The sequence below is a fragment of the Patella vulgata genome, chromosome 5, assembly GCF_932274485.2.
Source record: "Patella vulgata chromosome 5, xgPatVulg1.2, whole genome shotgun sequence".
NCBI classification, from domain to species: Eukaryota; Metazoa; Mollusca; class Gastropoda; family Patellidae; genus Patella; species Patella vulgata.
Window position 1 is genome coordinate 16,449,670 of NC_065883.2, and position 12,959 is coordinate 16,462,628.

Below are 12,959 nucleotides of genomic sequence, written 5' to 3' on the forward strand. Positions count from 1 at the left end.
TTAAAATAAGCCATACAGTCTATATTGTTAAATATTAATGTTTCTTGTGCTAAATCACTTAATGCCACTTGAGGATTAGATATTTTTATATAGGTACATATATCTTTCATGCTTATTATTGTGAGATCTTTCTGTTGCTCAGTTTGTTACATCTATATTGGAATGTGGGTTGATATTGTTGTCACCCATGACTGTTGGTCATCAACATGTTTTTATGAGTTACTAGAAGAATGCTCGGCTTCGCTCGGGGTCATAACCCCGAAAACGGAAGTGGTAGACTAACGCCACCTGGCCTATGTTACTCCCCGGTCCAAGCTACCCCTATACCCCAAATTTCAGACTCGGGGCAGACCTAGTGTAGCCGCCAACCCCGAACAGACAGACAAACAGACAAACAAACGACAGTCACAAATATTAGTATAGATTGCCATTATTCAGAAAAGCTTGCGAAAGAGACAGAATCATTACTGAGTTGCAGATCAGCCGTGATCAATTTGAGTTAGGAATAAAAATGTTAAGCCCCTATTGATTTATTTCCTATACAACAGTGATCATATATAGCTTCATGGGGTTTATTACCTTGCAAGGAACAGTATCTAGTCATTCGGATGGTACAGAAAATCGAGGTCTTGTGCACATAAAAGAATCTTTAACAGTTGGTTTTACAATAATAAGACTAAGTAGTAGTGCCACTGTACGTGAAAAATTCCTGTATAGAACACAGTATGGGTAAATGTTTGTCTTTATTAGCTCAGTTGGACTAGAACAGTAGGATATCAAACCCTCCTTTTATTTCATTTATTACCATGCTAGACAAGCTGTCTTAAGTATCTTACATGAACAATATAATTGATATTTATTACAGATGTATGTAAAAAAGAGAGAAGTTGATAATAAGATGATGTGTGTATTATTAACTGGTGTTAATAGAGCTTATCCTTACGCTAAAGGTAATATACATAACACTATTAATGACTTTTATAGTGAACCTAATTTCCATTTAGTTTTATTTGTTGATGTGTGCATTATTAACTGGTGTTAATAGAGCTTATCCTTATGCTAAAGGTAATATACTTATATACTTAAAACTATTAATGAATTTTATAGTGAACATACGAAAAGCAAAACTTCCATTTAGTTTTATTTGTTGTTTTGATTAAATATATTAACATACTACCTGTCCATGTAATTCTTGGTTTGGGGGATCACATGGCTAAGTGGGTAAGACGCTGGCTCGCTAGCCTGGAGGTCGGGCTACATTGGCCGAGAAAGTTCATCACGATTTTCCGACGTGGTTTCCTCCTTGTCAGTGATGCAGGACGGAGGGCCTGACAAGGACAGCTGTCTAGTCGTTCGGATGGGACGAAAAACCGAAGTCCCGTGTACACATTGGCGTGCACGTAAAAGATCCCTTGGCAGTTGGAATTCGATATAAGAGTAGGCCGTAGCGCAGCTGCCCCGGGCAAAATTTCCCTCATAGCACACTGTATGGCGTATGCCCCTCTTCATTAGCCCAGATTAGGAGCAGAACAGTAGGACGTTAAACCCCATTTCATTTCATTTCATTTCCATGTAATTGTTGGATTTTAGCCATGTTATCAAATTAATTACAAAGTGGCTATTGTTTGAAGAGTTTGAGCCAAGTTTAGAACGAATTCCAAAATGACTGCCAATCTCACCTACACCAGCTTTGAAAAATGAGCAGTATTTTCAACATTTTCAGAACTGAAATCAGCAATTAAGAGATGGTTAGGGTTAGGACTATTTTTACGACTATTCAGTTTTTAACTTCGCCGATGGAGGGCTGTGAAAGCATCGTCGTAACAATAGCCTGATGACTATTTTTACAACTCGTCGTAACAATAGCCACTGCCAATTAATTAAATTATTATTATAGCGATCATGTTTTAGTCTGTATTTACTTATTCATGATATTTTAAGTTATATTTAGGTATTCTAATAGATTTATCTTATTTTCAGTTGATCAAAGCTATATAAGTGAACAGATGAATAATCTACATAAAGTTGTACATATGGTTAATTTTAATACTGGTTTACAAGCTTTGATGTTATTATATCAGATAATGGATGCAGCGTAAGAATATTTATATTTTGACCATTAATTAGAACATATAAAGAAAATTTTTAAGACAGTAATTTAACACGACTGTAGCATGCGTGCAGCCATTTTCTTCAATTTATCAACTAATTAAATCCCTAAAACATTTTATACATACATATCAATGTAGCATGTTTTTTTAGTTTAACCTATGTTTTATTACGGGGGCCACGGTTGTTCAGAGAGTAAGGCGTTGACTGACTAACCAGGTCCTGGGTTCAATCCTGGTGTTGGTTGAGAAAGATCCAGCAAGGATTTTCCAGCATGGTTTCCCCTTCATAATGTTCGCCAAGACAGATCCTCAGGATTTTCTAGAGTGGTTTTCCCTTGTCAGGTGAAGAAGGACAGAGGGCCTGCTGAGGAATAATGTTTAGTCATTCGGATGCGACCAAAAAAACAAGGTCATTTGTACAAGGCATACCCTTTTTCATTAGCGCAGGGGGGTGGGGGGCTAGCTCGCTAGCCGGGAGGTCGGGTGTTCAATCCCTGCTTTGGCCAAGAAAGTTCATCCAGATTTTCCGGCGTGGTTCCCCCTTGTCAGTGATGCAGGACGGAGCTCCTGACAAGGACAGCTGTCTAGTCGTTTAGATGGGACAAAAAAACAAGGTCCTGTGTACACATTGGTGTGACCGTAAAAGATCCCTTGACAGTTGGAATTTGATATAAGAGTAGGCCGTGGTGCCACTGTCCGGGCAAAATTTCCCTCATAGCACACTGTATGGCATTTACCCGTCTTCATTAGCCAAGTTCGGAGCAGAACAGTATGACGTTAAACCCTATTTTATTTTATTTCATTAGTGCATTTGGTGCAGTAGAGTTGAACGTTAAACCCTATTTCATTTCATTTGTATGTATCTAGTGTTATCGGTGTCAAATTGGTAATTCATCCTAACCATCGACTTATTATTAATAGAGGATTAGCCGTTTACAAACTCTATGTATTTATTATCTTGTGTATCAATCAATATGTATCTTATTTAAAGGTATTTTTAAAAAGTTATCTTTTACATTCTGAGGTTATAGTGTAATTGTTGATTTATTTTTTTTTAGTGAAAGTGTATCCGATCGTTTTTATGTAGCTTTGTATCGTAAGCTAGCAGATCCAGAACTGAAGTCTTCCTCTAAACAAACCATGTTTTTAAATCTGTTATATAAAGCAATGCGTAGTGATGTTGCTACTAAGAGAATAAAGGTAAATATGTGGTTTAGTATCCTACTTTTCTACACCAACTGGGCTAATGAAGACAGACATATCCCATGCAGTGTTCCCTGAAAATTCTTTTGGCCTTACAACAGTGCTGTGGTGTGTTTTTAAATTCGATCAACAGTTGCACGACTGTCAATGCATTTATATTGATAATGAGAAGCTACCCCTATAACCAGAGAAGATTAGACGAACTCCTTGGTAGTAATAGACGAACTCCTTGGTAGTAATAAACAAATTTATTGGTGTAAACGTTTCGGACAAGTGGTGTCTTTCGTCGCCTTCCTAAACCCCTTATGTATCGCTGAGATCCCAGCTTAAATCTCCTCCTACTACTAGTCTCCAGCTACATAAGACCTACTTTACGAGAGTTGTCGTTGTTTTCCGCTGCTTATTTATATTTATAGTTCATGTAAAAGAAATATAAGTAAATACTGGTTTGATTCTTGATGTTCAGTACGTTGTTAAAAATAGAACTAAACTACCATTACTTTGTGATTATTACACCCTGTTAATTATTAGTTATGAAGAAATGTTTGTCTGTTTCAGGCTTTTTTAAAGCGTCTTTTACAAGTGTGTTCGTATCAGTCAGCACAGTTTGTATGTGGTGCTTTGATATTAGTTTCAGAGGTAAGCATAATATACTGTCTTTTTTATATACTGATATTTTAATCAAGCGATTCAGAATGTAGCTACATCAGATAACAGCAAATACACATGGGAATGATGTTTTCACCATCACGTAAACACACCACAGATCAATTCTCTCAAATGCAAAAAATTTAAATCGACTGTGACTGTTGAAAGTCACATGGTGTTATAGAATGAGGCTTTTAAAAAGCTAGGTCAGTCCAACTGATATTACATGTCAGCTGCATTATGCCTTGCAGCACTTCCAGTCAAATCAGTGGTTCATTTTCATTGCATCCCAATATATTTTAAGCTGATTTATGCTTGTAAATAATCTCTTGTCCTAATACTTCACTGTAAAACAAATTAATGCAGCACAAATTGAATTCATTAAATACAACCAAACACGAGAATTATTATATTTCAATACACATTTCTCTTCTTTAACAACAAAATTAGGTAGTTATACAAATTAACCAACATTGTTGTCAAAAAAAAAAAAAAAAACCCCGCTCAAAGCAACAAACTAATCAACAATAGTTGATGGGCTAATTACAAGGTTGTAATTACTATCTGTTGGTTAAACTAGTATATTACTTCATTGTTCAGGGGGGGTGGATGGCTGAATGGTTAGCGTGCACGCGCTGTATCATAAAGTCTGTCATTGAGTCGACTGGCGTGGTTTTCGAATCCCCGGTTGTACGTGACAACCTCGTGGGTTTTCTCCGGGTCCTCCGGGTCCTCCGGTTTCCTCCCATTGCTAAAGACCCCTACGCGCAAGCGAATTATTGAAATAGAATTAAACCATATGTTAGTCCCGAAATGACCTAGTTTGTGTGGAGTGGACTTAAACCCTATTTCTCTCTCTCTCTCTCTCTCTACTTCATTGTTCAGCTTAAAAAAATTACACAATTTTTATGTCAACACTTAATTTCAATACATATTTATGTCAACCACTTTAAATTCACATTAATTTCAATACACATTTATTTCAAACTCCTTAAAGTCACATTAATTTCAATAAACATTTATGGCAACCACCTTAGATTCACATTAATTTCAATTCACATTTATGTCAACCACATTCATGTTGCATTGATTTAAATACATATTGATGTTAACCATCTTCAAGTCCCATAAATTTTAATACACAGTAATGTCAACTGCTTTGACCTCATATTAATTTTAATACACAGTAATGTCAACCGCTTCCAAGTTACATTGATTTCAAACATATTTCTCTCAACGGTTTTCAGGTCACATTATGGGACTTTAATGTCTGGTTTTATAGAAGATTACTGTTAGATGTAAATTGAAAATCTTGTAATAATTTTACTTTCAGATTGTACAAGATAAACCTGGTTTATTAAATCTACACAGTACTGGTGATGTAAGTTTTATAGCTTAGTTATCTTTTCTTGCTAAAACTACCGTCTGTTGTTTTCCTACTTAAACTACAGTACATCATATTCATGTCATAGAATTCTTTGTTTTATTTCTGACTTGTATCTTTAACAACAATTATCTGTCCAGTTCTTATAATCAGAAAATCACTTTTTAGCATGAGGGGTTGAATGGCTGAATGGTTAGCACGTCCCCGCTGTATCATGAGGTCTGTCATTGAGTCAACTGGCATGGTTTCGATTCCACAGTTGTATGTGACAGTGAGTAGGGTCGCCTGTCCAACCTCTTGGGTTGTCTCTGGGGTCTGTGGTTTCCTACCACTGCTAAAGACCCCTACGTGCAAGCGAATTATTGAAATAAGGTTGAACCATATGTTAGTCCTGAAATAACCTAGTTTGTGTCGAGTGGACGTTAAACTCTCTCTCTCTCTCTCAAAATAACCACGGACCTACCCATAGTATTTATATGACTAAGATATAAACCTTATACAAATTTTGTATATTGTCAAAATATGTCACAAATTTGTTCCATACAATCTAATTTGAACACAGGTAATGTAATTGTATGGGCAAATCACTGCAAATTTCCTGTTGTCTGTTCAATATCTTCAAATTCTTAATGCCCTTTATTACAAATTTAACATTCCTGTACATTCTATTGTTAGATGTTTTCTGTTCAATTCATTGCTTTTGTATTGTAAGTGTAGTAATGGGTTTCATGAACAAGACAGGGTGTTCATCCTATTATTAACACATTTGGATCAGTTTCATTTACTGTATAATATCTTTCTTGTAGGATTCTGATGAAGAAGAACATTTTGAAGATTTGCCTGAACCTGAAGAATTTAAAACAACTCGTTACCATAGTGACAGTGAGGCAGCATTATCTGAGGGGGAAGTGGATCTAGGTGATCAACAGTCATCCTGGATTCATCGAAAAAATTTGAATGGTATGTTGTTTAGAAATAATATGCATTGTTGGGGTTTGGCTGGCTGAATGGTTAGCATGTGCGTGCTGTATCATAAAGTCTGTCATTGAGTCAACTGGCTTGGTTTCGATTCCTCGGTTGTACGTGACAAGGAGTAGGGTCGCCTGTCCAACCTCGTGGGTTTTCTCCGGGTCCTCCCACTGCTAAAGACCCCTACTCACTAAGCGAATTATGGAAATAAAATTGAACCATATGTTAGTCCCGAAATGACCTAGTTTGTGTTGAGTGGCCGTTACACCAGGGCCGTTACACCAGGGCTTCCACTTCAAAATTTCCACTGCCGGTCATTTTTGATAACGCACGAAAACTTTTCAAAGTAAATTCATATTTCATGTTTTTTATTCATGGTAGGGTATTGTGAATTCACGTGTCTATACCACTTTGTCACCATGGGGTGCACAAAAAAAAATATATTTGACTTAAAAATGAAATATTAGTAAGGCTCATGATAATTATTTAATAATTAAATATGCCGTTTTGGCTACTTAAATAACGAAATAGTTGAATTGGCCGGAGAAAAACCATTTCAGTAGCTCACACGTAATTAACACATGCTCTATAGAAAACACACTGACCTGGATAATTTTGAGTTGTAATACAATAACTTTGAAATGAAGATAAATATATAATTATCCATGGCATATATCTCACATTTTTTTGGTTTTAGACCATCTCTTACGGAATTACGGGCCGCAGAATTGTGACGTATATGTGAATCCTAATAATGTATAACTAAATGACTAACGGATAACTAACTTCACGGCTAGCGACACTAGCGCCCCCTTGAATATGGTCGTGTATAATAGTAACCGTATATACACGACATTTCTTCTACACGTGGAATTATCAATATTGCTGCACAATAGAACTGGAATACGTATTTTTCTTAATTGTTCGGTAAGCAAGTTAACTAATCTCTAGATTTTATTTCAACAATTTCCACAAGGCCGTAATACCGCTATAAACATTTTTAAATGCATTTTTCTCCCAACACGTACGTTGTTGAGGACTTACGTAATTTCTATGCTTTTTTTTTATTTTATATGACAGTTGGTTGGATTCGAAGAGCAATACTTCATATCAATTGCTCTTTTTCGAAGATCATAATAACCTTGTTTACATTGTGCCTGACCGTAATAGCGGTAAACAGCTTTGTTGTTGAAAATTCTTGACACGTGGACAATACTTGAATGATTAACAATGGGCCGCTTCACACCGTTGATTAGATTCCCACTTACCAATTAACATTTATTGTTCTACTACCAGACACTCATCATTAATTATCAACACAACACTCAGTATAATCTGTTGACGACTATATATACAACTCTATAACACCAATCACGAGATTGGCTTCTAGACGACGTGCATTCTTGTATAGTTACACAGTGAAGGTCGATCGTAGCCATGTTTGAAATTGTTTTTTTTTTTTAAAAAAAAAGACCCTCTTTACGGCGTGCAAAATGACCGTTAGGTCAGATCTAGGAACGGTCATTTTCCATAGCCGTAGGTCTCGACCGGCATATACGGCCGACGTTGAACACATGGTTAACACTCATTGATACTACCTCATTACTTGTGATCATTACTCCTCTAAATCCTTTAACACTTGGTACTTGTAAATATTGACACCAGTTCCTTAAACAAATTTAGCCATAAACCACTCGAAACTACTGTTCCTTAAACCGTTTCAAATCACCAAGAAATGTAAATATCCCTCTTGTGTCATAGTACAGTATGTACTATTTTTTGGGAGGCAGTGTGACTAAGGCAGTCTAAGGAGCCCTAGTGCTAAATGGTTGAGCTGTAAAAATGTGAATCAATGGGAAATGTTGTGATTCTGTCTGTACATAGTAATATTACTACATGAGGGGTAGTAGTCCCATCAAGACTTCTCTTGTTTAAGTTTTGTTTATATTTAACGGATTATGATCCCACAATTGTTCAATTTAGATAGCCTTCCCAAGAGAAATGGCATCTATTATTCTATTCATAAATAGCTCAAGAAATGGATTCACGCTTAGGAACTTTCGCAAAGAATGGCTATACAATTTCATAAGATTTAGTCCCGAAAGGTCCCCAAATTCTTTATATTTATAACAATATGTGGGTTAAGTTATAAACTCATAAATTATATATGTCATTTCAGCTAAATCGGATAATTTAGCCTACGATCCATTTCATCGTAATCCATTATATTGTCGTGCTGATACCGCCTGTATCTGGGAACTTAAAAAACTCACCAAGCATTTTCATCCGTCTGTTGTGGTATTTACGAAAAACATCTTAAAGGTAAAGTCCATGTTTTTTGTGAGTAATGTCTACAGGGGTCCAATATAGGCTATGCCTGTTCCCCAATCCCTATTCAGATACAAATCTGAATAAAATATTGTTTAAAAAAGTAATTTAGCGGAGAAAAAGTTTTTGGACCAGAATGTTTTTGGTTTTTTTTAAGTTTATTGTGGTACATATATGATGTATGTGATAGAAATCTTTGTAAATTGCAATAAGTATTTAAGCTATATAAGCTATATATTAACATAACTTATTTAAATAAGTATTTATTCTATATATTAACTTAACTTATTTAAAAAGGTATTTAAGCTATATATTAACTCAATTCATTTATATAAAATTATGCTATATTATTTCAGGGTGTAAAGATTACATACAGTGGGGATCCATTACAAGATTTTACATTAATCAGATTTCTAGAAAGATTTGTTTATAAAAATCCTAAAAAACTTGAAGATGATAAAGGTAAATACATTGATACAGTTATTTCAAAAAAAGAAATTATTAAGAGGGTAGGTGAAATAACTTATGTATATGTATGAATTAAAGTAGATAAAGTACAAGTATTTCTATGTTTACGGTAGATAAATACATACATAAATAAAAAATACCACCAGTTAAAAAAAAGGGACCATTTCACTTCTTCATTCTGATATATATCAAATCATAAGCTACTGCCTGAACCATCGTAAATTTTAAATAGATTTCTTCGATTATGAACAAGCTACTTAACTTCGGTTATTATAAACATACCTGTGTGTTTGAAATCAGCTCCCGTTCAATAAAATCCATTGCACAACTAATTGAAGAAATCTGTTTAAAATTTACGATGGTTCAGACAGTAGCTATCTGCTCTGAATGGAGCGTCTTTAGATGTTATACACAGCAAGACCCGGTTTATACCATGTATTTGGTTTCTGTGTGTAATTTATTACACCTATCATTAAGCTGTTGCTGGAGTCCCTCTAACACAAGAATAACCAAACTCTGATGAATGCGCCTCATGTGGCTCATTGAACGATTCCAAGTTGCACATTGCATCCCTGTGATGATAATAAACTAAGGCTATAAGCCTACTCATTATTTTTTGCGATTATTATTAAGTCAATAGTATACAAGATTTCTATGGTGTGTGAATAAATTGGCACAGGGTATGTAAAAGGTTGGCCATCCCTGCCCAGATATCACTATATTAGTTTTAAAAGAGTCTGACTAACTACTTATCTGTGATATAACCCTAGGTGGAAGGGGTCATTAAGCCTCAAGAATGAACAAACTGACTAATTAGAAAATTAGAAATTAAGAATTTTTTGGTATTATTGTAGGCCTACATGTTATATTATATTATTAGAAAGAAAAAAAAAGAAAAAGATGATTTAAATTAGAATGTTATAATTTCAATTTTGTGTGTATTTAGAATCTGGTGGTAAGAGTAAAACTGTGAGTAGATTTCGATTAAAGCCATCTCTACCATCTGGTGTTAGAAAGTTACGAGTAAATGAAGCAGCTTATTTAGCAAAAGGTGAAAAGAGAATTCCTGCTGATGAAAAATTCTTCTACAGGTCAGTAGACACTAAAACAATAACTTAACCAAATATAATAACTTTCCAAATACCATAACTTATCTAAAAAACATAACTTATTTCAATTATCGTGAATACAATAATTGTGAATAAATGAATTGAATTAATTGGTTTAATTTCCATTCACATAAAAGCCTTATCTTATTGTTAAAGTTACAATAATTGTGTTGACTGAATTGAATATCCTTAATTTCCTCTGTCATAATAACCTTACTCTTATATTGTTTACAATTCTAAATGAATTGAATATCCTTAATTTCCTCTTGCATTATAACCTTACTCTTATATTGTTTAATTCTAAATGAATGGAATATCCTTAATTTCCTCTCACATAATAACTAAATACTTGTCTTATTGTTTAAGTTACCATTTAGAATTTTGGTAATAAGACAATTTAGAACAATATATGTTCTCATTATCTACATTCGTCAATGTCAAATTTCAATGACTTCTGATAATCGCTTGCAGAGTTATGACCCTTGATCCTTTTGAAATCCTAGTGGATGCTGCTTCATGGCTGGAAATGTATACACAGTGTTTATGTCCATTATACAGAATGTGCATTAAACCAAAAATCTCATTTATCACAATTTCTATTTATCTATTGGCTTGGTCACACTTAATAATCTTTTGGAAGCTGTAGGGGCTAATGTTATAATCCATTTTGAAATGATTCAAGCATCACATTCTACAATTGTTTGTGAACAGTCTACAGGTCACAATTTTTATCCGATTTCAATGAAACTTGAAATATAGGTTTATCACCCTAAGATCTCGGTTCCTTTCGATATTGGCATCTATCGGACTGTAACTTCATGGATTATGGCCCCTGATTGTACGAAAAATCACGTTTTTGGCTTGTGAACACTGTAGAGGTTGAAACTTGAAATGTAAGTTTATAACCCAAAGATCTCGGTTCCTTTCGATATTCGCGCATATCGGACCGTAACTTCCTGAATTATGGCCCCTGATTGTACGAAAAATCCTGTTTTTAGCTTGTGGACCCTATAGAGGTCATAATTTTTATCCGATTTAAAAAAAACGTTTTAGTATATCACCGTTACACCCTAAGGACAGCTGCGTTCAAATTTCATGAAAATCGTCCCAAAACTGACAGAAAAAATGGCCGACCATCGTTCTCAAATAGCAAAAAAATATGGTATATCAAGGTTGTGGACCCTATAGAGGTAACAATTTTTATCCGATTTTCTTGAAACTTGAAATGTAAGTTTATAACCCAAAGATCTTGGTTCTTTTCGATGTTTGCGCATATCGAATTGTAATTTCCTCAATTATGGCCCTTGATTGTACGAAAAATCACTTTATTTTTGGCTAGTTCTCTATCCATCTCTCGAAAATGTGGGCATACCCTGCCTGGCAGCCGCTGGTTCCTATGGATTTAATATTCTGTTCATATTTTTACTTGATTCTCTAACTTACGAGTACTGATAGTTCATACATTTTATATATTGGATTCTTCCATTAACCATTGCATATAAGGGTGGTTCATGTTTCTATGTGCTAGGTTATTTCATGTATCCATTACACAAATACCCTTCTAGAGTTATTCCAAGTAACCATTACACATAAAAGTGGTTCATATATTTTATATGCTAGGTTATTCCATGTAACCATTAAAGGATGGTTAATATATTTTTATATGCTAGGTTATTCCATGTAACCATTAAAGGATGGTTAATATATTTTTATATACTAGGTTATTCCATGTACCCATTACATATACCCTTCTAGAGTAGTGCAAATAGTTTTATATGCTAGGTTATTCCAAGTACACATAAGGGTGGTTCATATATTTTATATTCTAGATTATTCCATGTACCCATGACACATACCCTTCTAGAGTGGTGCATATATTTTTATATGCTAGGTTATTCATGTCCCCATTACACACACCCTTCAAGACTGGTTTATTTATATATTTTAATATGCTACATGTACATTATTCCATGTACCCATTACACACACCCTTCAAGACTGGTTTATTTATATATTTATTTTTAATATGCTAGTTTTTTCCGTTCAACTATTACACATACCCTTCCAGAGTGGTTCATATATTTTAAAATGCTATTTTATTCCATGTACCCATTAGACACACCCTTTCACTCCTTAAAACTCCAATTCTTAACATTACATTAGATGTGATTATAAAAAATTTTTTGTTTTGTCTTTTATTTCAAAGGATTCCGAGTCACTGTCTTCACTTGCCAATCAACAGAAAATACAGCTTTGAAAACCTCATTAATCTCTGTGTGGTTCTTGTTGCATAAAATCCATTTCAAATTAGATATAAAATTACTTCTCTTGTAATTTTATTATTTTCATCCTTTGATACCGTAATGGAAAGTTTGTTTTCTTCACTTTTTTGGATATCTGATTTTATTAACAATGATATCAACTTGTGCACTAGGATCGAGTAGCCAGTTATTATATTTGTTTGAAAGAATCAAAATTATATTCAAAAAAAGTTACTTTTCAGAAAAAATTTAATCTGTTGTCACTATTTCTGTACACGCACTATAAAACTGTTAAAGTGGACAAAGAATTTTACCGTCCAATGTCAGTAATGTGCTTTTCGCAAATTTAAATCATATCTTTCATAGGTAGATGTATTTGGTTGCCCAGGTACTCAGGAAAATCCATCTGTTTCATTTGACCCACCAAGTGGTGTAACCTGCATTTCCTAACAATGGAACAGTGTCTTAATTTGGGGGA

General features: G+C 34.4%; 1 protein-coding gene across 1 annotated transcript in view; it reads left to right on the top strand.

The window, feature by feature from the left end:
• Positions 1-12,959, top strand: part of LOC126820901 (CCAAT/enhancer-binding protein zeta) — a 32,278-nt gene that overhangs the window by 7,814 nt on the left and 11,505 nt on the right. The window contains exons 14-22 of the mRNA XM_050549076.2: positions 866-950; positions 1,981-2,095; positions 3,170-3,311; positions 3,873-3,953; positions 5,296-5,343; positions 6,153-6,306; positions 8,495-8,637; positions 9,000-9,105; positions 10,058-10,202. Coding sequence (XP_050405033.1) covers positions 866-950; positions 1,981-2,095; positions 3,170-3,311; positions 3,873-3,953; positions 5,296-5,343; positions 6,153-6,306; positions 8,495-8,637; positions 9,000-9,105; positions 10,058-10,202 — 1,019 coding nt within the window. The remainder of the gene's footprint in view (positions 1-865; positions 951-1,980; positions 2,096-3,169; positions 3,312-3,872; positions 3,954-5,295; positions 5,344-6,152; positions 6,307-8,494; positions 8,638-8,999; positions 9,106-10,057; positions 10,203-12,959) is intronic.